This window comes from Grammomys surdaster, unplaced genomic scaffold (assembly GCF_004785775.1).
Source record: "Grammomys surdaster isolate TR1022 unplaced genomic scaffold, NIH_TR_1.0 130, whole genome shotgun sequence".
In the NCBI taxonomy this organism is placed as follows: domain Eukaryota; kingdom Metazoa; phylum Chordata; class Mammalia; order Rodentia; family Muridae; genus Grammomys; species Grammomys surdaster.
This window is the reverse complement of record NW_021604588.1, coordinates 12,884,207-12,906,143: the sequence shown is the minus strand read 5'-3', so window position 1 is coordinate 12,906,143 and position 21,937 is coordinate 12,884,207. Positions and strand designations below refer to the sequence as shown.

The 21,937-nt window shown below is 44.4% G+C and overlaps 1 protein-coding gene across 1 annotated transcript in view; it reads right to left on the bottom strand.

The window, feature by feature from the left end:
- Lmx1a (LIM homeobox transcription factor 1 alpha) overlaps window positions 1-21,937 on the bottom strand; it is a 140,052-nt gene that overhangs the window by 22,943 nt on the left and 95,172 nt on the right. The window contains exon 4 of the mRNA XM_028760595.1: window positions 18,970-19,202. Coding sequence (XP_028616428.1) covers window positions 18,970-19,202 — 233 coding nt within the window. The remainder of the gene's footprint in view (window positions 1-18,969; window positions 19,203-21,937) is intronic.

Below are 21,937 nucleotides of genomic sequence, written 5' to 3'. Positions count from 1 at the left end.
TAGATAGATAGATAGATAGATAGATAGATAGATAGATAGATAGATAGTTGGAGAGACAGACATATGGAGAGATAGATAGACATATAGATAGATTCATTCTGTAAGTCTTGTTCTTCAAGAGAATCCCAATGCATCCTGAAGGAGAAAAAGTAAATGGCGCAACTTGCTCCTCATCATCAGAATTCAGGGTTTTTGTCTATACTTTGCCCATCTCTTCACCATGGAAGCCCAGACACCTGCTCTCTACTCAGTGCAAAAGAAGGCTCCAATGTTGATGAACTAATATGCTGGCTTTAGGTTTTTTTCTTTAAGCCATACTAGACAACTCTAATTTTTTCCTTGTCTGTTTTGCAGGTTTTCTATCACTCAGATGTATTCCTTGCTCATTCTTTGCTCTGTGTCACCTGAAGGACAAGGCTTAAAGGCTGCTGCATGAGCCAAGGGGAAACATTTACAAGGAATACAGAAGACAGGGAGAAACCAAGGTCTTTCTGTGACCTCTCTTTTCCTTGGGTGACATCTCTGGCAGTTGTTGGCATTTTCCCACAGTGCCAGCTCACACCTGGCAGCTTAGGCTTCCACCAGATGCCCCAGAACTTACATCATTTCCTCAACGTGTTGACTTTGGGGACCCAGCAGCATGCTTTGCTGCTAATTTGGAGGCTGTCCCGCCATTCTGATCTGTCTTCATGTCCATCACCTCACTAGCTGTGTTATTGGTTCTCTGAATGAAACTCTTCTGGCGTTCTGTTGACAGCTGTGTGTCCCTTCTAGGCTGAACCTTGGGTAATTCAGTTCTTGAGAGTGACAAGGGACTTCAGCAAGTAGTGACTCTCTCATCTGCCAGGTAAGGGCCTAGAATTATTCCCTCTCGCTGGCCACGCTCAAATCCGAGTTAGTTCAAGTCATCTTGCTGTTAGCTTCCTTGAAGTTACATTTGTAAGACTTATACAAGAGGACTCAGTATGCACTGGAGCGTAAGGAACATTTGTTCCAGGACTTAGACCTCAGAAGTCTTTGGAAATTAGTACTAGAAGTCTACAGTCAGCACCATGGCCAGATCCAAGGGGCCAAAGGAAGAAAACTGGAGGCCCCAAAGCATCTAGAAGAAATCTTATTCCAGATACTGGGAAAAGAAAGTAGGATAGTGTCTCACTATTGTCTTAAAACTTCTCTTCAATGTGCCCACTGTGTGTACTGAGCTGCTAGGTACAAACTAAACAGTTAAGAACACAAGTTTTGTCACATCCTGCATTACCTCTAGAAGAGTTAGCATTGATACAGTCTCTGAAATTTGTCCTAGAAATCAGCTATCACATTTCATCAAATACAAGGTACATTTCATTGTAAGATATGTCATTATTTTATAGACCAGTGAAACTATGATGCGTTTTGGGGAAAGGAGTCATTCTTCTTCACTGGTGTAGCCATTGATACATTGTCTAGGATCTAGTAAATGACCCTACATTTATGCTCTAATTAAACTCAGTAGGACATTTTTTAAGGCATGAAAGTAGAAAGGGACTTGCTAGAAAGATGGGGCACAGAGAGTGTGGAGGAAAAGGGTAATGGAGCAAGAATATGATAAACTACTTTATATACACCCATAAAATTGTCAAGTAATAAATTTTGAATATTTTTAAAGCTGAGGTAAAATATTTTCTGACCACATCAACTGTGTCCTATCCCAGCTTGGTGTACCTTAAAATAGTACCAGTGGGCTGGGAAGATGATTCATCTTATACAATGCTTGCTATGGGAATATGAGGCGCTGAGCACCCATGTAGAAGGTAGTTATGTCAGTGTGTGCTTGTAATCCCAGTGCTGGGGACAAAGAGACACGTGGATCCCTGGGGCTTGATGGACAACCAGTCTATGTGAATCATGGAGTTCTATGTTCCGTGAGAGACCTTGACTCAAAAAATAAAGTGGAGAAGAAGTTGAAGATGATACCTAGTGTTGACCTCTGGCCTCCCATATAGGCACAAACATGTGCATGTACACACATACATGCACAAGCATTCACACACAGGAGCCAAAAATGGTGCCTTTAATGTGAAATATGCCATCAGCCTTGTCTTAGACACTCAAGTCCTCTTAAACCAAACGCATCATTTAAAGGACTAAGCAGTCATTCTAGACAACCCTGAAGCTCAGGATCTTAAGGAGACACCCCTAACTAGAATAATGGGGGTGAAGAGTCATAACTCCTTGACTCATCTGCAAACACAGATTGAGCCACATTTGTAAGGCATAAAAGGGGGCAGCACAGAGGCCTGAAGTGGGCATAAGGAAGTTGGTATTATCTGTGCCACCAGTAACCACAATGTGTTCTTGGGCAAGAGACTTATCTCCCGTTTCCTCAACTATGAAATGAAGGGCTTAAATAGATGCTGCCTTGAATCTTATTCAGCTTGATCTCCCATGATCACATTTCCATGTTTCCAAATGAAAGTGAGAAAACAATTCTAACAAAATTGCTGTTTATAATCACAAAGTTTACCATGGCTTCTCAATCAGGAACATTTTCTGTCCCATTGAGCACTTGAAAATCAAATATATTGAAGGATCTTTCTCTAGTTGTAAGTGAATGGTAAATGGGGGTGGGGGAAGGGAGAGACAGAGAGAGACAGAGAGACAGAGAAACAGAGAGAGAGATAGAGGTAGATATTCTGGTGAGAAATACTGAGACCATCATGGGTTGAGTGTCAAGTCCTCCTAAAATTCATACATTAAAATGTTAATCCCCAAACTGACGATATTTGTTCTAGTTTGCTTTCTGTTGCCTTCATAAATACTATACTCCAAAGCGACTTGGGCTGGGGAAGGTCCTATTACATCTTATAGGGTACAGCACATCATGAGAGAAAGCCAAGGTAGGAGCTCAAACAGGAAGCTGGAGGCAGGAAGTGCAGCAGAGAAGTGAAGAAATGATATTCATTCATTCACACTCAAGGCCATGTTCCTATCAGCATAAGCTGATCTTCACCGGGATGGCACTGCCCACTGTAGGCTGGGCCCTACCACATCAGTTGCCAATCAAGAAAATTCTCCACAGCCATGTCTACAGGCCAACATGACAGGGCAATTCCTCAGTTGAGGTTCTCTCTTCCTAAGTGTGTCAGGTTGACAACCATGTTCAACCATCATAATATTAGTGGTAAAACCATTCAAGAGTAATGGAGTCATGAAGAAGTGGCCTTCTAAGCAGAATTAGTGTCCTTGTAAAAGGGATCTCAAAGAACTGAGTCTTTTTTCGGTTTATGAGAATACAATTAGAGGTTGACAACTTGTAGCCTCAAAGGCTTTGACCAGAGACCTCAATAGTGCTGGCACCCCAACTTTGGATGTGAAGCTTCCAGGGTTATTAGACATAAATGTCTGTGGTTTGTAAACGATTAACCTGTTATACCTAGCCTGAGCAGACTAAAGTGAGAATCTTCCGCAAAGTATTTATGACAGTGAAAAATATCCACAAAGCATATGTTAAGTCTCCAAGATGATTTACCTTCTAATTTATTATGATACAACATGAGTAGCTAAAGTAGCTGCCACTTGAGCTGTGCTTCAGCCAGCCCCTCAATTTGCTGTCCTGTAACTTCAGTCTCAGTATTCTCCCGTGACCTTCTCATATTTCACCTTTTGATACATCCAGAGTCAAGAAAAATAACCTAGGTGTCGGGAAACTGGCTTTATGAAATCAGCCCATGGGAGCCAGGCATAGGAAGGCTGGAACACGCCCCATGCTGGAGCAGCAGGCAGCCCTAGGAGAGGGTGTGGAGATGCACAGGAGAATTTAGCACTTTACAGATCTGCAGTTTTGCCACAAATCCCTGAAAGTTCCTGATCTTGGGCTCAGAATCCCAGGACTTGGGAAAGAAGGAGAGACATTTTCTTTTCTTTCTTTTTTTTTCCTTCCATCATCAGAAAGTCAAGAGGAAAGTCAAGAGCTAGAATCTAACCAACTTCTTCAGGGCCAGGCCAACTCTCCATGGCTTTCCCTTACAATCAATGGGAGCAGGTCCCCAGGCTCCTGGAGAGATACAGGCTAGCACAGGGGAGTGGTGACCACTTCCTGTACCCTTTCTTCTATAGAAGCCATCCACCACCATGGCCCTCTCTGCTTTTAGGGAGGCACACATTTCTGCAAAAATATAATTTGAAATAAACTAATGTCTTGTACACATAGATCTGCGCCAATTCTTTCAGAAAGTGCTGCAGCCCATCCCGTTGGCATGTTCCACTTTGCAGAGACTGTGTCTGGTGACCTTTGTCTTTCCTTCCAGTCCCCCCAAATCCCTCTGGTCACACCCCAGCTGTTAAATTAGGTAACACCAGCTGTGGCTCCTGTGCCTTTGTCAAACAATCTAATGGGAAGCTTCCAAATCACTCACATGAAGAAAACACTTTGATGAGTCAGGAAGAAGTCCTTGGGGTGTTTGGCACTCTTAGGTTTTGTCACTCTCTTTGCCAGTGCATGAATAGGATGGCTAAGGACCAGAATAAGTGCCTAATATATATGTATAATAATACACCTCTTTAACTGAACACTTACTTGGTGCCAGGCACCACAGTAGTTACTATTGCACGCAAACCTCAGAACGTTCCAGTTCACAAATGGTAAAGGGAAAGCTCAAATGCTTACTCAAAATCACCAGCCATCAGGAGGAAGAACTAGCAATCAAACAAGGTACCCATGCCCACAAAAGCCTTTATTTTAACACAGTGTGTTAACTGATTCACTGCCTACACCTACCCTCACCAGTTTCTCTTGTCTCTGAATTATTTTAAAACTCATACATTGAATAGTTGATGATCTATCCAGACAGTGAATTCTTTTTTTTCCTTTTTTTATAATTTGCTTATTTTTTTCAAATCGTAATTTTTACTTATTCACACAGAGGTTATAAACACAGAAAGGCAGAACATGGGGAAGGGGATGACACTGGAGCATGGGTGTTCAGGGGGAATACAGATATCTTTCAGAACAGGATATCGGCTGGGTGAAGGTTCAGGGGACAGGTCACTATGACTCTGCCTATGACTCACTTGTCCTTATCTAAGTTGGTACTATCTGCCAAGGCTACCTATTTACAAGGTCTATGACTACTCAGGCTGGTAAATTGTCACAAAAACTGCCTGTTTGCAATAGCTTATAGCCGTCTGTTTCAGTGTTTATCCACAGAGACCCAAGACTTGGTGTTAGTATACATGTATGACAGGCCTGTTGCTGATTTTAGGCCTATGGCTGATTTTAGGCCTTCAATGTGTAAGCAGGGCTGCCCCTGACATCTCCTCCCTTCTCTAAGTATAGGAGGGCTGTGGCGATTCTAATCTTGTGAAGGAGGGATAGAGGCCTGACCTCCAGTAATTGAAGGGGACCTTGTAATGGCTCCGGTCCCCCTGTCGTCGGACAGTGAATTCTTATTCACTGAGTGTACGTTGTGTTGAAGTCTAGCTGAACTATGGAAAACTAATTTTTCAAAATGTATATTATGTTCCCTAAATGGCTTAGGGGCTGTTCACAGGAGAGGGACTCAAATATCTGAATAGTATGCAGGTGATGGTAATACACAGGGACTTGTGGAGTGTGTGTGTGTGTGTCTGTGTGTGTGTGTCTGTGTGTGTGTGTCTGTGTGTGTGTGTCTGTGTGTGTGTGTCTGTGTGTATGTGTCTGTGTGTGTGTGTCTGTGTATGTGTGTGCCTGTGTGTGTCTGTGTGTGTGTGTCTGTGTGTGTCTGTGTGTGTGTGTGTACTCATGCTTCTTGCAGTCCCGCAGACTCAGACAGTAACATCTGTGGAAACACTTGTAGTACACTACCAGTTTTTAAATTCCCAGCTTTTCTATAATTCCTAAATGTGTGTGATAAACACACACAGAGTCATGCACACATCTTTAACCCTTAAATTCAATTGCTCAACTGCCTACCAAACCAGACATCTACTGTTCCCCAGGTCACTCAACACTCCCCACCTGAATTAATTACCTAGATGGTTCTTTAATTTCTTGACATTTATTTCTCTACTGTGACATCATCTGCACACTGTAGAAACATGGTTCTCAACCTCAGAATGAGCATTCCTGACTTTACTTAATGGTAATTTCAATTCTAGGATTTAAGCCAGATAGTACTTGTTTGACATGTTCTGATCATCACTGTAACCTGCCACACCCATAATGACATCCAGCACATAGTAGGGATTCATTGAAATGAATACGACTGAATATGAAAATGGACACATTATTTGAAGCCACTAGTCCCCAGTTTGGCTCACACTCGCTCCTCCCACTACTGTAGCTCGCTCCTCCCTCCTTCGCATGGAGTGTCACTCGACTCTAACCCATCCTCCCTGCTTCTCTTTTCCAAGAACTGACCAAGTAACTTCACCCTGCCACAAACCCCCATTCGATCTTTTCACAACCCTCAGAATGTCTTCAGTCTCTTCTCCATTGTTTGGCTAAGGTTGGGTGTAGAATGTATTCAGATACAATACATGAACACTTCCTGTTTAAGTACCAATCTTACCAGTAACCAGCACTAGCAGCTCAGTCCCCCAAAGGATCCCCGTGATCCAGTCTTTCCTTCAATGCCCAGAATCAACAGAGTTCAGCAGCTTGGAGCAGGCAAAGCAACACCACTTTCTCCAGCAGCGGCTTAGAAAGCACCTGCTCTGTCAAGCTCAAGCCACAGAGCTATATAATTATGAAGCACTTTTTATGAAGACTTTCCTGGGTTTTGCTAGTGTTTGTTTGGTTGGCTGTTTAAAACAGGATCTCATATAGCACAGGCTGGCCTTGAACTTGCCATATAACCAAGAGTAACCTTGAACTGTTGATTCTTTTGCCTCCACTCCCCACTCCTACCGCCTGCCAAATGGTCTGATTACAGGAGTGTGCCATCATATCTGGAGTAGCTCCAGAAGTCATTTACACACACACACCAAGGGGAATTGCTTCTCACACCGGTATCATCTATTATACAATGCATGGCTACGATCACTGGTGCAAGGTTCTTGCCCACTAAGGAGCCCTGCGCCTGGAATGCAAGGCTTTCCTGCCACTTATAATCTCTGGTAGCGAACTCAGCATCTAACAGATAGCCAGGCCCTGAGATGTTTGCTGAACTGGCCTCAATTTAATTTAGTTAGCATCAATCACAAGTGTAAGGAGTAAACAAACACCGGTGGACTTAGTGAGACTAAGTCTCAGAAGTCTTTACCACCGCCAAGGCCAAACTAAAAACTAAAGTAATTACTTGGGTAGATAACTCATGAAAGAAGGAGCGCTATTTGCATTTGAATGATCTGGTGAGGATTTTCTGCTTATTGATGTTTCTGGGATTTTTCAGATAATAGCTTCAATTCTTTGATTCTTTCATGGTGTGGAGAGTAGGCCAGAAAGTTAATCTATCCATCACTGTCCCATCTGAAACCAAGCAGCTTTCAACCGGCTCTGCCGAACAGAAAGCACCCATAGAAACAAACCTTCAGCGGGAATGTCATGAGGCAGAGGCTAAAAGGACATCGATGCTCTCATTCAGTGCTCTTAAGAAGAATGCCAGGAGAGTGCAGCTACATGACTGATGTTTCAATAACCTCACACCTGACTCCATCTATTCCTGCCCTTAGCATTGGGGGTACAGGGGGGGGGGAACGGGGAACTATAGGGAAAATAGTATCTGTGGCACAGGACACAGGAGACTGGGAGTAAAGAGGAAATCTGGGTTCAGACAGGATGTGTGTCCGTGTCTGTACTTCTATGGGCCGGGGTGGAGAGGAGAACGGAGAGGGTAGCCATGTGTCTCCAAACCAATGACAGCAAGCAAACAGGAAAGCAAGAAAGCGATCAAGCAAGTGCACAGACACACACAGAGACAGACGCGCTCACACACAGGAGAGAGAAGGGGGGACGGGGGTAGAAGAGGGAGGAAGGGGAGGAAGGAGGAAGGGAGGAACTGGGAGGGAGAAAGAGACGCAGAGAGACAGAGACAGAGAGAGAGCACCTGCTTCCGAAAGCTGCCTCCACCCCACCCCACCCCACCCCCATCGCAGGCCGGCCCGAAGGCGCGGCCCCGCCAGCCAGAGCCGGCGGATTTACCGTGGCATTATTTTTAATTAAGTCTGCGGCGCGGCGCGGGAGCGCGGGGTGCGCCCTAATCCCGAGCCCGCCTGACGTCACCTGGGAAGGCGCGGCGGCGCGGGGAGGCGCGGACCCGACGACCTCGCGGCGACCCAGCCCGCGCCTCCGCCCGCGCGGGGCTTTGCTCGGCGGGAATTAAGGGAGGGAGAAATGTTAGTACACTTTTAATTGGAAATCGAGTTCTTCTTTCAGAGCGGCTTGTTTACTCAGGATCGGGCATTAGAACTCGGGGGAGGCTCTAATTGCAGTGACGGCTTTGGAGATTACGGGGAACATATGGCCCTACCGCCGGGCTCTTTATCTGCATTTTCTCATAAAAACTGCCGTCCGGGTGTGTTTCTGCAGCCTGGCCTCTTCCATTTCTAAAGCGCCTTTGAAGAGAGGAGAATGCGATGCATGCGCGAGGGCTGCAGTAGTCCGCAGCCCGCAGGCCTGGAAGCTTCCCCATGCTAGACCCGCACTGAAGCCGCCTCCGGCCAGGGTTCTGTCAGAGAAAAAATGAGCTGGGAAGAAAAGAAAGCCACTAGTGACTGCCTGGCAGGGGTGTAATTCAAACGGTTTTAAGCAACAGCGGGAGAGAGTTGCCAAGGCAACGAGATTCCCACTCTAGGCTCTGGAAAGGGAGCCTCGGTGTGCTTGGTTGGGGCCAATCCGAGTACACAGGGGAAATAGGAACACGCGTGTCTCAGGACGGAATTACATAGTTTTCTTTCTCTTTGTCATTAACCAACCAATCAATCAAATATCCAGTTGGTCTCTGGCTGGAGAATCAATCACTAGCCTATTGCTCCCCCCCCAAACACACACACACACACACACACACACGTGTGCAACCCTCTGCTCATTCCTACTATACCAAACTGTTTAAAGTGTATTTTTGATATTATCATACCTTGGACATCCTTTTAGAACATGTTACATTTTCCAAAATGCAAATGTCACCTTAGACTTTTATTTGCTTCATCTTACAACGCCAACTGCACCTGTTCACTCTAGGGACAATACCCATACCTTCTGTCTTAGCTCCAGACTCTCCCTGGCATGGCACCAAACCTCGACTGGGAAGAACAACTGATTGAGGTACCCCCAAGTCCAGTTTCCAGAGCTCCACCACCTCCTAGAGCTGTGCATTACAACCCTCCTTTCCTAAAACAACCTACTCACCTGGGGATTACAGAATCCCAGATCTCAGGCTGCACATCAGAGTAATTAAATCCTTAAGGCCCGTTCGTTCCACAGAACCCCAACATCAAGGACAAAAGAGACACACGAAGGGTCTGGAGTATGGCTCAGTGGTTTAGAGCACACGCTTTTCTTGGAGAGGACCAGAGTTTGGTTCCTAGCACCCATATAAGGCAGCTCCTAACCACCTGTAACTCGAGTTCTAGGAGCTGACATTACCCTGGCCTCTGCAGGCGTGCACACACCACACACACACACACACACACACACACACACACCCCTTTAAAAATACAGTAAGAAGACGCCTTAAAGTGGTGGGGGACTACTTTGAGGAGTAATACATAATCTGAATGCCTTGGTTAGTAATAGTCTTCCTCTACTAGAACACAAGCTTCCTTGGGGCAGAGTTACCAATCCAGCATGTACAACTGGCTTGTCATAGTGTCTAGGCTGCAAAATATTCTCTCGTTAGTCAAATACATGCTCCAAATACCTAACCGAGACCCTGTTCAACATAATATTCAGCAAACTAGATGAACTGGGTGAACTAGATGCTGAGTCGGGCCAGCCAGCTCTCCTGCGCTCACAGGTTTCCGAGACGGAATATTTGGACAGCTTACCTTGTATGCCACCCTAGTGCTCACACACTAAAATAGCCAGATTCCTGGTCCTAACCACCAAAAGACCTGACAAGCCTTTTTCCTCTCCAGTGTGTAACTTTGGGTTTGGACCACTGAGGATCTAGATAGGTCTTAAATTCTGTTTTTTCCATTTGCTATTGCCACATAGAATCCTACAGTATTCAGAAGCAGCCATAATTAGTTTGCTACAATCCTTAAAAGACACTGGCAGTTTAGTTTAGTCACAAACACAAAGGCACAGGGAGATGTGGGATAAGGCTCTTCTGCTGCCTGGGTGACCTGTCTCAGTTTCTAAGGCACCTTTTGGATCACCTCAAACCCTCTTGACTGGGAATTCAAAAGTAGAGGTGGGGTCTGAGTTGCCAGGATAAGAAAAGCAGCCCTTTCTTGCACTTTCTCCATGACTTTCATTTATGACAGAGGGGAGAAAGTGGAACTCTGGGACATGTAGCCATGGGGATGTGTTGTTCTGCCTGTATAGGGACTGTCACCCTAAATTCATTGGGCATACTGCCAAGTCCTGCAGAGAGGACCCAACTGAGAGGTGGAGAGATAAAGACACAATGCCGTTTCTGCCAACGAGAAAGTTCTTAGCCTATGTCTCCTAAGAGGGGCACTATGACATCAGCTTGTGGAAGCCTGCTAGATCTTATTCACTTAACGAGGGATATGGCTTACACCATTGATACCCCTCCTGTGGAAGGCTTGAGATGGGTGAGGGGAAGACATTTTCCTGCTGTCTCAAATAAAGCACAAGAACAGAACCAGTGGGATGAATAACTGTAAAACCCAACCAAAACAAACTCACTAATGGTTCTTCACATGCATGTTTTAATTGCTCCCGCTTCCTTACATTTCCACAGATTATGTTGATCTGGCATCCTTCCCAGCTGCCTACTGCTACAGGAGAGTCCCCATAAAAATGTACAAGGATAGTGATTAGGAGCTAAGGAAGTGCTATAGGTGAAAGCCAAAAGTGGACTTGTGACTGGTGCTGCCGGGGAGTGTGAACTCAGGCCATATCAACCCGTTCTCTTTGCTTTAATTCTATGTTCAAGGGGCTTCCATTGGGAATCTCTGAGGCAGGAAGTCCTAGTGAATTCCTGGATCACCACCACTGCCAGCCAGGGAGCTGTCAGTAAAATGTGAGAAGACAATGTGAGGCCTGGTTTAAGCAACGTGTATGTTTCTGATGCCCAGAGAACACACATTGCTCAAGCAAGACAGACTCTGCAATTAGAGCACCTGGGTTTGAACTCTGGCTTATTCAGTGACTAGTTGTGATACCTGCTGCACATTATTAACTTCCTGCTCATCCTTCTCAATGCAGAATGGGAAGACTCACAAAACGGCCTCAGTTACCAGCTTCATAGGAAGATTAGGCTCTTTAATTCCCATGAAGTACTTAAGGTAATGATTTCTGTAGGGAGAGGGTTCTCTCCTTAGGAACATCCTTGATCTGTCATCATTATATAAAACCCAATGATGTGTTTTACTTGTGGCCATTGTCACTTACAGAGGTTGAGCACGAAAAATGACTAATTATAAACACTGATACAGATTTTATATGTTCTGAGGCATATAATTTATTTTTATTATTTATTTGAATCAAAATTTGTTAAGCGTGAACACATTTCTAAAAACAAGTTTCAGTCGGTGGAAAAGAAATAAGCCTTGTCTAAATCTGAACATTGCCTGTAACTTTTTAAGTACCAAAGATAAACTCTACTCAACTTCTAATTACAGAGAGGGCCGAAGCCCTCTGTTTCAGTATCAAGTGTCCGGACTTGGTAATTGGTAGAATTAAGTTCTTATTCCAGCTTATCCCTGACTCAAGTATCCTGTGTTTTTACTTCTCCTTCTATGTTATGAAGACAAAACAAATACACTAAAAGAGAAGATTCCACAAAGAAAAGAAGTTTTAAGCCTTGGATGGAGAACAACAAATGATTCTCCTAGTGAAGTGTACAACTGGTTCCAGTAAGAAACAACTGTTGGCTTTGAAAACAACCTAAAGGGCCCAGCAATTATAATTGCTTCTTGCCTACCAGTTCAAAATGCCAGGTTAATAAAACAAACAGAATCTGGGAAGACCTGTGGAATCATGATATAAACTCATACTTTTCATGTGTCTTTGACAATAATAGCAAGCACAAAAACAATGAAAGAGAATGTATGTTTACTCTACGATAAACACTGCACAGAAATCTTCAAGACATCCTGTCTCTTGCTTTATTCTTAGCACACGGCATATGACCAGAACATATTTGTTAGCCTGAAATTTCAGGAATTTATATCAGTTCCAAAACCTGGGGACAGATCTGTAGGCAACCGCACTTTGAAGCATTATTTCTCAGAAATCAGACCACCATCTATCTGAAACGTATTAAATTAACACAGTGTGCTAATATTAGAATTAAAACACTTGAATCAGCATGTAAGGCAAGCAGTGAATTATCTACATTTGGAAGAGAGGTGAGTGTGTATGTGTGTATGTGTGTGTGGCACGTGTGTGTGTGTATGTGTGTGAGTGTGTGTGTTACTGATAAAAGGTGATTATTACTCTACTGAAGTATGGTCAAATTTTTCTGAAATATGTTTATGTAAGAAACATAGAAAATATGATTTAAATACATTTCCACCAATATAATGTTCACTGTAGCTCTTGTAGTAACTGCTTTTGATTTTTTAAATGACGAACTCCTTCGCTTATTAAAAAAAAGACAAGATTTCCATAGTGATGTCTCTTTGTCCATCTCGCATCCCCTTTATATCACAGTATATATTGATATGATTATATTAATTTAGAGATGTCTCCTCAGGTCTGCTGCTTGGGAATCAGTGTCTCCTTGGCTTTTGCTTTTCTGCAGCTAATAATCTAGAGACTGGCATAGTGTAGAACTCTGTAAAACATATATATACATATACATATACATATACATATACATATACATATACATATACATATATGACATATACATATACATATACATATACATATACAGAGAGAGAGAGAGAGAGAGAGAGAGAGAGAGAGAGAGAGGAATGGAAGTCTAGTGAGGCCTGGAAGGACATCAACAGGGACATCTAAAAGGACAGCAGGTATGAGGGCCATGCTAACAGACCTACTGAGGAATAGGAAAAGCAACTTGGGCCTCAGACTTGCAGCACATTCACTCACTGCCAAGTCTCATGGCCCTTCTGGACAGAAGTGTAATCTAGTCCTGAGGTGTGGAGACACACCACTCTGTCAGACCAAGAACCTAAGAGAGATACACACACCAGGGTAGCTTTATGCAGGGAAGGTGGTGCTTGGTGACAAGGTAACACCTGGGCATGCAGTGGAGCTCAGATCGTAACGACTAGGAATCTCAGTCTCTTAACCAATTATAGAAAAACAACAAAAGTTGGTAGATTTCCTCCATTCCTTCTTAGATGTTAATTAGCCTCAGAGGTCATTGGGTTTTTTTTTTTCCTTGCATTGACTTCCCAGGATGTGACACCAGCCAGAATGTTCTAAAACTAAAGACTGCCTCTGAGACACACACACAAGTCTGTAGTAGAACACTACACATCTCCAATTCATGCACTCCAGCTGCCCCAAGATAAGCCCTCTGTGCCACCCTTAGATGCCTTCTGCCAGCTCTCCAGGGGCATCTGAAATAGAAGGGCAAAGATGAGGGATGAGGAGATATCTGTGAAATAGTGGGTCTTCTGCAAAATGAGTGCAGAAGCCACGAGACACTCAGAAGTCCTCAAGCACCTCACCAAGAGATGGCACCAGAAACTGCCATTCAGCAGACACCAGTCAAGTTTCATGCCTGGATCTGCATTCTCTCTTGTCACTCTAAAAGCAGCCCCCACAGGTGCCATGAGAGCTCCCTTTGTAGTGATTAGTGGATACAGTCTTAATAGGGGAAGGAAACTGGCCCGAGATCACATTGCTTCTGAGTATAGGGCTAGCTTCATTCCTGGACCTGTGTAACAGTAGATTCCAAAATAGACAAGGTTTCCTCCTACTGGTATTCTTTCATATTTTACATTATAAAATGAACTGACAAGAACAATGCAAAGGAATTTTCCAGAAATTATGAGGTAACTGCTGCTCATAAATCGGCTTTATCAGAATAAGGTTAGCCCCACACAGGTTAAAAGAAGTGCTGCTATACTGTAGAACAGTAATACCATCCCCATTTGTTGTAGATGTAAATGAGGACTTCAGTCCTAAGCCATGGCTTTCCGTACGAGCCTGGCAATCTGAATTTGATCCCCAGAAGTCACATAAAGGTAGAAAGAGAGAAGAGATTCAACCAGATTGTTCTATGACATTTACATATGTGCTGTGGCATACACACACACACACACACACAGGGAGAGAGAGAGAGAGAGAGAGAGAGAGAGAGAGAGAGAGAGAGAGAGAGAGAGGGAGAGAATAAATAAGTAAAAAGCGTCAATTTAACAAACAATAAAAGAGAGTCTAGGTACTAGAATTAATAAGCATGAGTGAGAGGAGAGAGGGAGTTAGACAAGGAGGGTGATGGGAGGCATCTGGAATCTAAGACACAGCAGCATCCCCCTGTGCCAAGAAAAATCAGAAAGAAAAAGGACTACCAAACAAACACTGGGTGTAAGGAACCCACTTTACAACTCCGATGATTTGTGGTTCTTGTGGTTTTCTTAATATAAACAAGAAAAGGCAATGAATTCAAACAACAAGCACACATGATCACGTGTCTGTGGCGTGCCAGTTCGTGCTGTGCAGGTGGATGCAGAATACAGGGACAGGAGGCTTCTCAGTGCAGGCTGGGAAGCTGCTACACCATCCCATAAAACATAAAGTGCCCTTCAAAGACAGGGGTCCCAGGATGGGCCTCATGGGAAAATCCCTCTACACTAGCAGACCAGTTGAAAGAGTCCCACCCCAGCCAGGGGGTGAGTCCCAGGTATAATCTAAATAACCTGCCTTCAGAAACACAGATGAACCCCAAAACAGGAAAACGCAAAAATATAGTTAGATTCCATGGCCAGAGACACAAAAGGAAATAAAAGGCAAGAAGAAAATACTATTGAAATAAACAAAATATATATAAAATCCAAACTAGACATTCTTCTGTAATCAAGAATGAAACAAGAAAGAACTCTGTTTTGCTTTAAAGTTACCTGTAACTTGGTGCAGTGCAGTATGGTACCTTCACTGAACTCTTAAATGAATAAAGATTTTAGGGAAAAAATCTCACGAAATCAAACAAAGACTACAGTTGACCATGTCCTTGTAGGATCTTCATTTGTTGCAGTTATGTACAATGTTACCAAACGGGAAAGTTGGAAGTATATAGGAACATCTGTCTTACCTTCAACTATACTACAAATTTTAATTCAAACTTAAGCTTTAAACATGACTGCATATAAAACTTGGGTAATCTCTCATTTGAAAAGAAAATGGAAGACAAGGAGAGAAAATCAAGAAAGCCACCTGGACCAGCTAAGAGCCGCAGTTGTCCACAGTCAGGTGTCAGAGGCCTGGAGCCCCTGCCTCCACTCCCAGGCCAAAACACTAATGAAATTGTGAGTATGTAAATAGAATATGATACCCAGCTCAGGCAGTAACAATAACAACGTTCTACTCATACCACACACAGAAAATCACACCCCCCTTCACGGTGGTACCTTTTAAAGACAGCATAGTATTTTCACAGATAGACCAGAACATCCTCCATCTACTAGAACGGCTACTAGAAAGACTGGAGAGAAACTAAAGAAGGCTTCAGTGTTCCCTAGACCCGCGAGAGGGTTTCTATCAAACAAGTATGGAGGAATGGTCTCATACTGTGTGGCTTCTAAAAGTAAAGCCAGAAGCTAGGTTTGGGGTTATACAGGAATTGAGATGGACGTTGAAGCTCAACATTAACAATCTGACAGTCTACCTCAGAAGGGAAGGTCAAGAGTTCTAGTGATGTTGTAGAACACACCATGAATGCACTCATCCAGTTTCACGGCAAAGGGCTCCTTCTAGTCACCAGTGGTGAGGATAGCTTTTGCATGCTAATGAGATAACTGGTGGTGTGGGGGTGGGGATCCTAGACAGCTGTAGGACAGAGTCTGACAACTAGAGATAAGGTTAGATGGTGGGAATGTGCAGCCACGCCTCCACCCTCAAGCAGAGCAGAGGAGCTGGAGATAGAGTTGGTTATGCCTGTCTAAGAAAGCTCTATTGAAAACGCAAAAGGACAGGGTTGAGATAACTGTCTGAGAACTGAATGCATGGAGGTATAGGGAAGTCGGTGCATTCAAGGAGGTTATAGGAGCTCTGGATCCTTTTGCAGACACCCTGCCCTGCCTATCTCTGTCTCTGCCATCGTCAGCTTTAAAATTCCTTTATAAAAAATGGCAGAGCATAAATGAAATGTTTTCCTGAGTTCTATCACACACATTTAACAAATGAATTGAGCTGTGGTAAGATGTCCTGGAAACACCAATTTATAGCCAGCTAGTCAGAAACACAGATGACAATCTGCAACTTGTACCTGGCATCTAAAGTAGGCAGACAGCCATATGAGACCTAGCCTTCCTTTGAGTATTATCTCCAGGCAGACAATGTCATAATTGAACCGAGTGAGAGTTTGGGGAAGAGCTCCCACACATCTGGAGGAAGCAGGAAATGCACATCAGCGTGTGTCCTTACATCTCCTGCTCCCTGTGGCCCAGATGCTTAAACAGAAGTTGCCGGAGCAGCTGACGGAGTGTGAGCCACACAACCTCCGAGACGCCCACCAATGGCAAGATCCTCTTGTTTCCTGCTGAAGGAAAAGCACTCAGGCCCAAAGACCTCATAGGACCCCTCCCCTATGAGCCCTAAGCATCCGTCACCACCCATGGAGCTAAAAGAAAATGGTCTACCCTTGGCTTTGAATTCCATCTAACTGCTATAGAAGCTACTTTGGAGCTATTGGCAAAGCTGAGACCAGGACAAAAGACACTGAGCCACATCAGAAATGAGCATTCAGCTGCGGGTGATGAGTCACACCCGTATTTCTTGAACTTGAGAAGCTGAAAAAAAATTACTAGCTTGAAGTTAGCCTGGGCTCCATAGTAAGTCCCTGTCTCCAAAGATCAGAAAGTCTTGGGAGAAAGCTCAATCAATAAACTGATTGTCACATAAGCATGAGGACCCCAGGACCCAGGTAAAAGCCAGGAGTGGCACTGAACTACTATAACCCCAGTGCCAAGGTAAGGGGCTTGTTCTCAGATCCGTCTAGCTGAATTGGCAAGCTCCAGGTTCAATGAGAAACCTGGAGAGGTTTCAAAAAATAAGGTAGAGAGTGATTGAGAAAGATGCCCAACAATAACAAACACATGCCCTGCCCTAACACACACACACACACACACACACACACCAAAAACAGGAATATGGGAAAATAGGAGGAAGAGAGAGAAAGAGAGGAATTCTGAAAACAAGGTGAGTAGCTCCTGGGGAACGACACTCAAGGCTCATCTCTGACCTTCACGTATGTACACACAAAAACACACACATATATGCACACACAGAAACATTAAGATGACAGGAAAGAAGACCATTAAGTCAACAAGTACTTGAGAAACAGCTCTCTCACTTACTGCTGCCAGTATCTGAGAAGGAGGCTGGTTCTGGGAGATTCCTATTGTCCCTTTCAACTCTAAAAAAAAATCCTTGATGATTTTTGCAGTGTTTGTTTCTGTGCACGAATGTGTGTGTGTATGTGTGCGTGTTTGTGTGTGTTGCCTGTGTGAGTGTGAATACATGCTACAGAGTGTACCGGTATGTGTGCACACGGGTCTGAATGCATGTGGATGCCCAAGGTTGATTCTAAGAATTCCACCTTATTTGCTGAGTCAGGGTTTCTCAGTGACACCCAGAGCTCACAATATTGTTAGTCTTGTTAGCTTGCTTGTCCTGGAGACCTTGTCTCCATCTTTTGAGGCTATAACTACAGGTAGGCCATTGTGCCCAACCAGCAATTACATGGGTGCTAGGGAACAAAACTCTACCCCCTCACACTTGTGTGACAAACACTTTAATCCATGAGCCATCTGGTAAGTACATTACAGGCTGGGAATGAAAAAAAAAAAAAAAAACATGGTAAAGATGGGCAAAGTCACAGGAACACCACCCATGACTTCACACAGACTCCTGTGAGAGGACAACCTCCACCCTGTGGAGCAATCATCCTGAAAAGCTTCATTTAGAAGCAGAGAATTAACTGGCCCGCTGGAGCATGCTCTGTGAAATCTTTCCATCTCCTCTGTAACTCCTACCTCTTACGTCCTCTGAAGTCACCATGAGCGAAGGCAGGTGGGTGAGGAAGAGAAAGAACAAAAATATTCTTGTTTCTTTATGATGTAAGTCACCAAAACCTCAAGCAGATCCCAGCAGTCCCGTCAGGCAGATGAGGAAACAACGCTTAGAGAGATTCAGTGATTTCAGTAGACTGAATGGCTGGTTCAATTCCCCATCTCCATGAATAATTGTCCATTTCTATGTTTTATGGAAGCCTAGCCAGCAAGTCTTCAAGCTGCATGAACTGTAATTCCCCACTCCAGGGGTTTGAGCTTATGAGATGCCTCAGCTAATGGGGTATTAGCAGACACGATGCCAGTGGAGGTTTGAAGTGTGCCTGTGTAGTAGGGCAAGCCTGCTTGTGCTTTTGTGACTGGCAGGAACTCATTCCTTACAGCTCCTGCTCCTCTAACCTGAACCCCAGAGCAAATCACAGAAGACCTGAACCTGATCAAGGCCTAGAGCTAAACTCAGTTAATTGAGGTCAGCAGACTCCAGCTTGAGGCAAAGTCACCCCAGTTAACCAGAGACTTAAAAATGCAGGAGCCTGTGTTTTAGGTTGTATAAATCATCACAATCGCTCACTTATAAAAGCTGCTTCTGAGCTTGAAAAGGAAGTTCTTTAAATGCAGAGAGTTGCCAAGTAGCTAGGCTGCATTCCATGGAGCCCCTGCCCACCACGAGGCACTCACCTGAGTCTGAGGCTGCGGGGCTCACCAGGCTCAGCAGCTCCCGCTCCTTCTCATAGTCCCCTTTGCAGAGAAGCTGGCCCTCCTTCAGGACAAACTCATCACCCTTCTGCAGCTGTCGCTCACAGACACAGCAGCAGAAGCAGCTCAGGTGATACACACTCTTCTGGGCACGCATGACAAATTCGTTGGGTGCAATGGCCTCGAAACAGCCCCCACATTTGACAGCAAACAGTCTACAAGTGAGAGAGAAAGAAAAACAATGAGGTCTTCCTTCCAGCCTTAGGACAGGAATGCTTGTACTGGAGTGGATTTCAGATTCAGGGTAATTGGTATCTTTCTGGTCCCTTTAAATTCATGACAACAGAGGCTGACTAGTGGAAGTCCAAAAATTTAAATATCTATTTTTTCTCTTTTAAATTATCTGCTGAGATTATAATTGCATTTGCAAACACTGCAGCATAGGCACTGGGCACATAGGCAAATCTGTGAGATTCATTCATTTTATATATAGCATTTATTTTACTACTTTCAAAAGAAAGTCGTTTTCTTTTTAAAGCCAGTAACATGATCGCAGGGGCAGAAGGAGTCTTTGCAAAACATTCTCTGTTTATCCCTGCATACCAGAGGAACGGATACATATAGGAAGGTCAGATGGCACAAGAGAGAGAGAGTGCGCAGCAAGGAGGGGGCAGGGCATAAAACTGCACTGCCCCTCTCTTCACAAAGACAGACACGAGCGGATACAAAATATATTTAGGGAGCTGATGCCAATTTGTTCTGCTAATTCGACCCACTTTGGCAGGAATGACTGAAACATAAACAACAGAAGACTGTTTTCCTATAGACAAGCCAACTACTGCATTGGCCTAAGTGGGGCCAATCCTATGTCTTTGCTTGTTCATATGTCAGCTGCTCGTTCTTCTTTTCATTCTCTCGTTTTCACTAATTCAGAAGCATCCATTGCATGGGCTGTGATTGAACAGAGAGAGAAAAATAGAAACCATGCCCTAACTGTATCCACATATGGAGTCAAGTATACAGTGTGTGTGTGTGTGTGTGTGTGTGTGTGTGTGTGTGTGTGTGTGTGAGAGAGAGAGAGAGAGAGAGAGAGAGAGAGAGAGAGAGAGAGAGCTGTAGACTCAATGGTATACAAGACAAATCCTCCACTATTTGGACCTCATCTGCTTGTGGAAGAACATAAGTCAGACTAGGAAGATATCAGGGTGGATAAAAGTCCTTGAAACCTGACAACCTGAATTCAAACCCCGAGGCCCTCTTAAAGATGTAAGGAGATCATAAGATGTAAGGAGGTCATAAAGGTGACCTCTGACCTCCACATGTGTGCCACAGTGGCACTAAAGAAATTAAAAAGAACAACGCAGAGGTGTCCCCATGGCTACAAAATATTATAACACAGAGCTAGAGCATATATAAGGAATTAGAACATTCCATCACTTCCCAACCATAAAATGGTACCTGTTTGATTAACCGGCAATGCCCTCACACAGCGTGTTTGTCTTGGAAGCTTGGCGAAGAAGGGAACAATTTGAAGGTAGAGTGCAGAGGAAGCTTGGGAAGGGCTCCCGAGAAGGCGTGACACACAGATTGGAACTGGAAAGAGGGAAGACATTGAAGCTTCGAGTGGAAGAAGCCAAAGCTTAAAAGAAAGAATGAGATCACCTGCCATGAATCCTGGAGCCACCCACAGACAGCCTCCTGGGACAGGAGGAGAGCTGCAGAATTGGAAGGAGTATGTTATACAGCCTACAACCTAAGCTGTGGGCTCCCACACCCATCCCTCAGCTGTCAGGAGCCCCTGGGAAGCAACTGATTTTACATGCCCCCTCTCTGTCTCTCACATTCTGCAATGGAGGAGAAAGTTGAGGACCTATCAATGGCTGGTGTTGTCCTTTCACTACTAATAAGCTCCATACCCCGAACTACAAGAACCAGAAGGCTTTCCCCTCTCCCTCCCTTCCTCCAGCTGCCCACTGTGGTTTTCCTGACTTGTTACTGGAGTCCCTCCAATATTTTCTTTCACACCCTCTCCTCTTGCTAGATGCCACTCGTTGTACAGAAAATCTACCTAGTTTGGCCCTTGGCCTCCCAAGTCCCTGGTCTCTGTTTGCCAACCTGAGCAAACTAATCGATGCTTTTCCAGAAGCTAGTCAAAGGCCTTTTGTCCCCAAGCCTTGCTTCTGTTCCCCATCCTCTGAAATGGACTGTTAAACAGACTCAAGGCAAACGTTCCCAGGGAGTCAACAAACACTTAAGAAGCTTCAGCAGCGGATGGTAGCATCTGTGCTTGTCTGACTCCTACCCTATTAATCTCCTCATCTTTTTCTTTCCTGTTAAATTTTTCCCTCACTCCATAAATTTCCCCTGTGTTAAAGAAGGGAGGGCTAGAACGAGCGGAACAAAGACAGTCCACCATGTTGACTCAGGAGCTGGTAGAAGTGAAAGTAGTCAACTAGGCTCAAACCCTGATGTGGCCATGTTCCCTGGAGGGCTGCAGGCCAGAAGGGGCAGGCATGCCTTGTTCCTTCCATCCTCCTTCCCTGGATCCAAACTATATCAGCTGTACCTTACTCCCTTGTCTCTTGTAACCTTCAAGAACAATTCGAGGAGAGGAGAATGCCATCTACCACCTGGGTGCCAGATGTGTACACAGCTGTACGGGTACCACTGTGGACCCAGCTGTCGACTGCACAGCCTCCTACAAGTTGTTTTTTCTGAGGCTCAGAGAAGCAGAGAAAAGGATTTGTTCAAAAGTCCAGGTCATAATTAAAACACAGCCTGTCTCTTCCTAGTGCTTGAGATGTGTCCGCCATGGTTATTTTCCCCTCTGAATGCTAATGAGTCTGCACTCTGGGTTCAGAGTCTGGCAGGCTTCTGGAGACCTGAGCAACGTCTCCAGAGCTACCCAGCTCACCTCTGTAGATCTGACAACATACAACTTCTCACCACT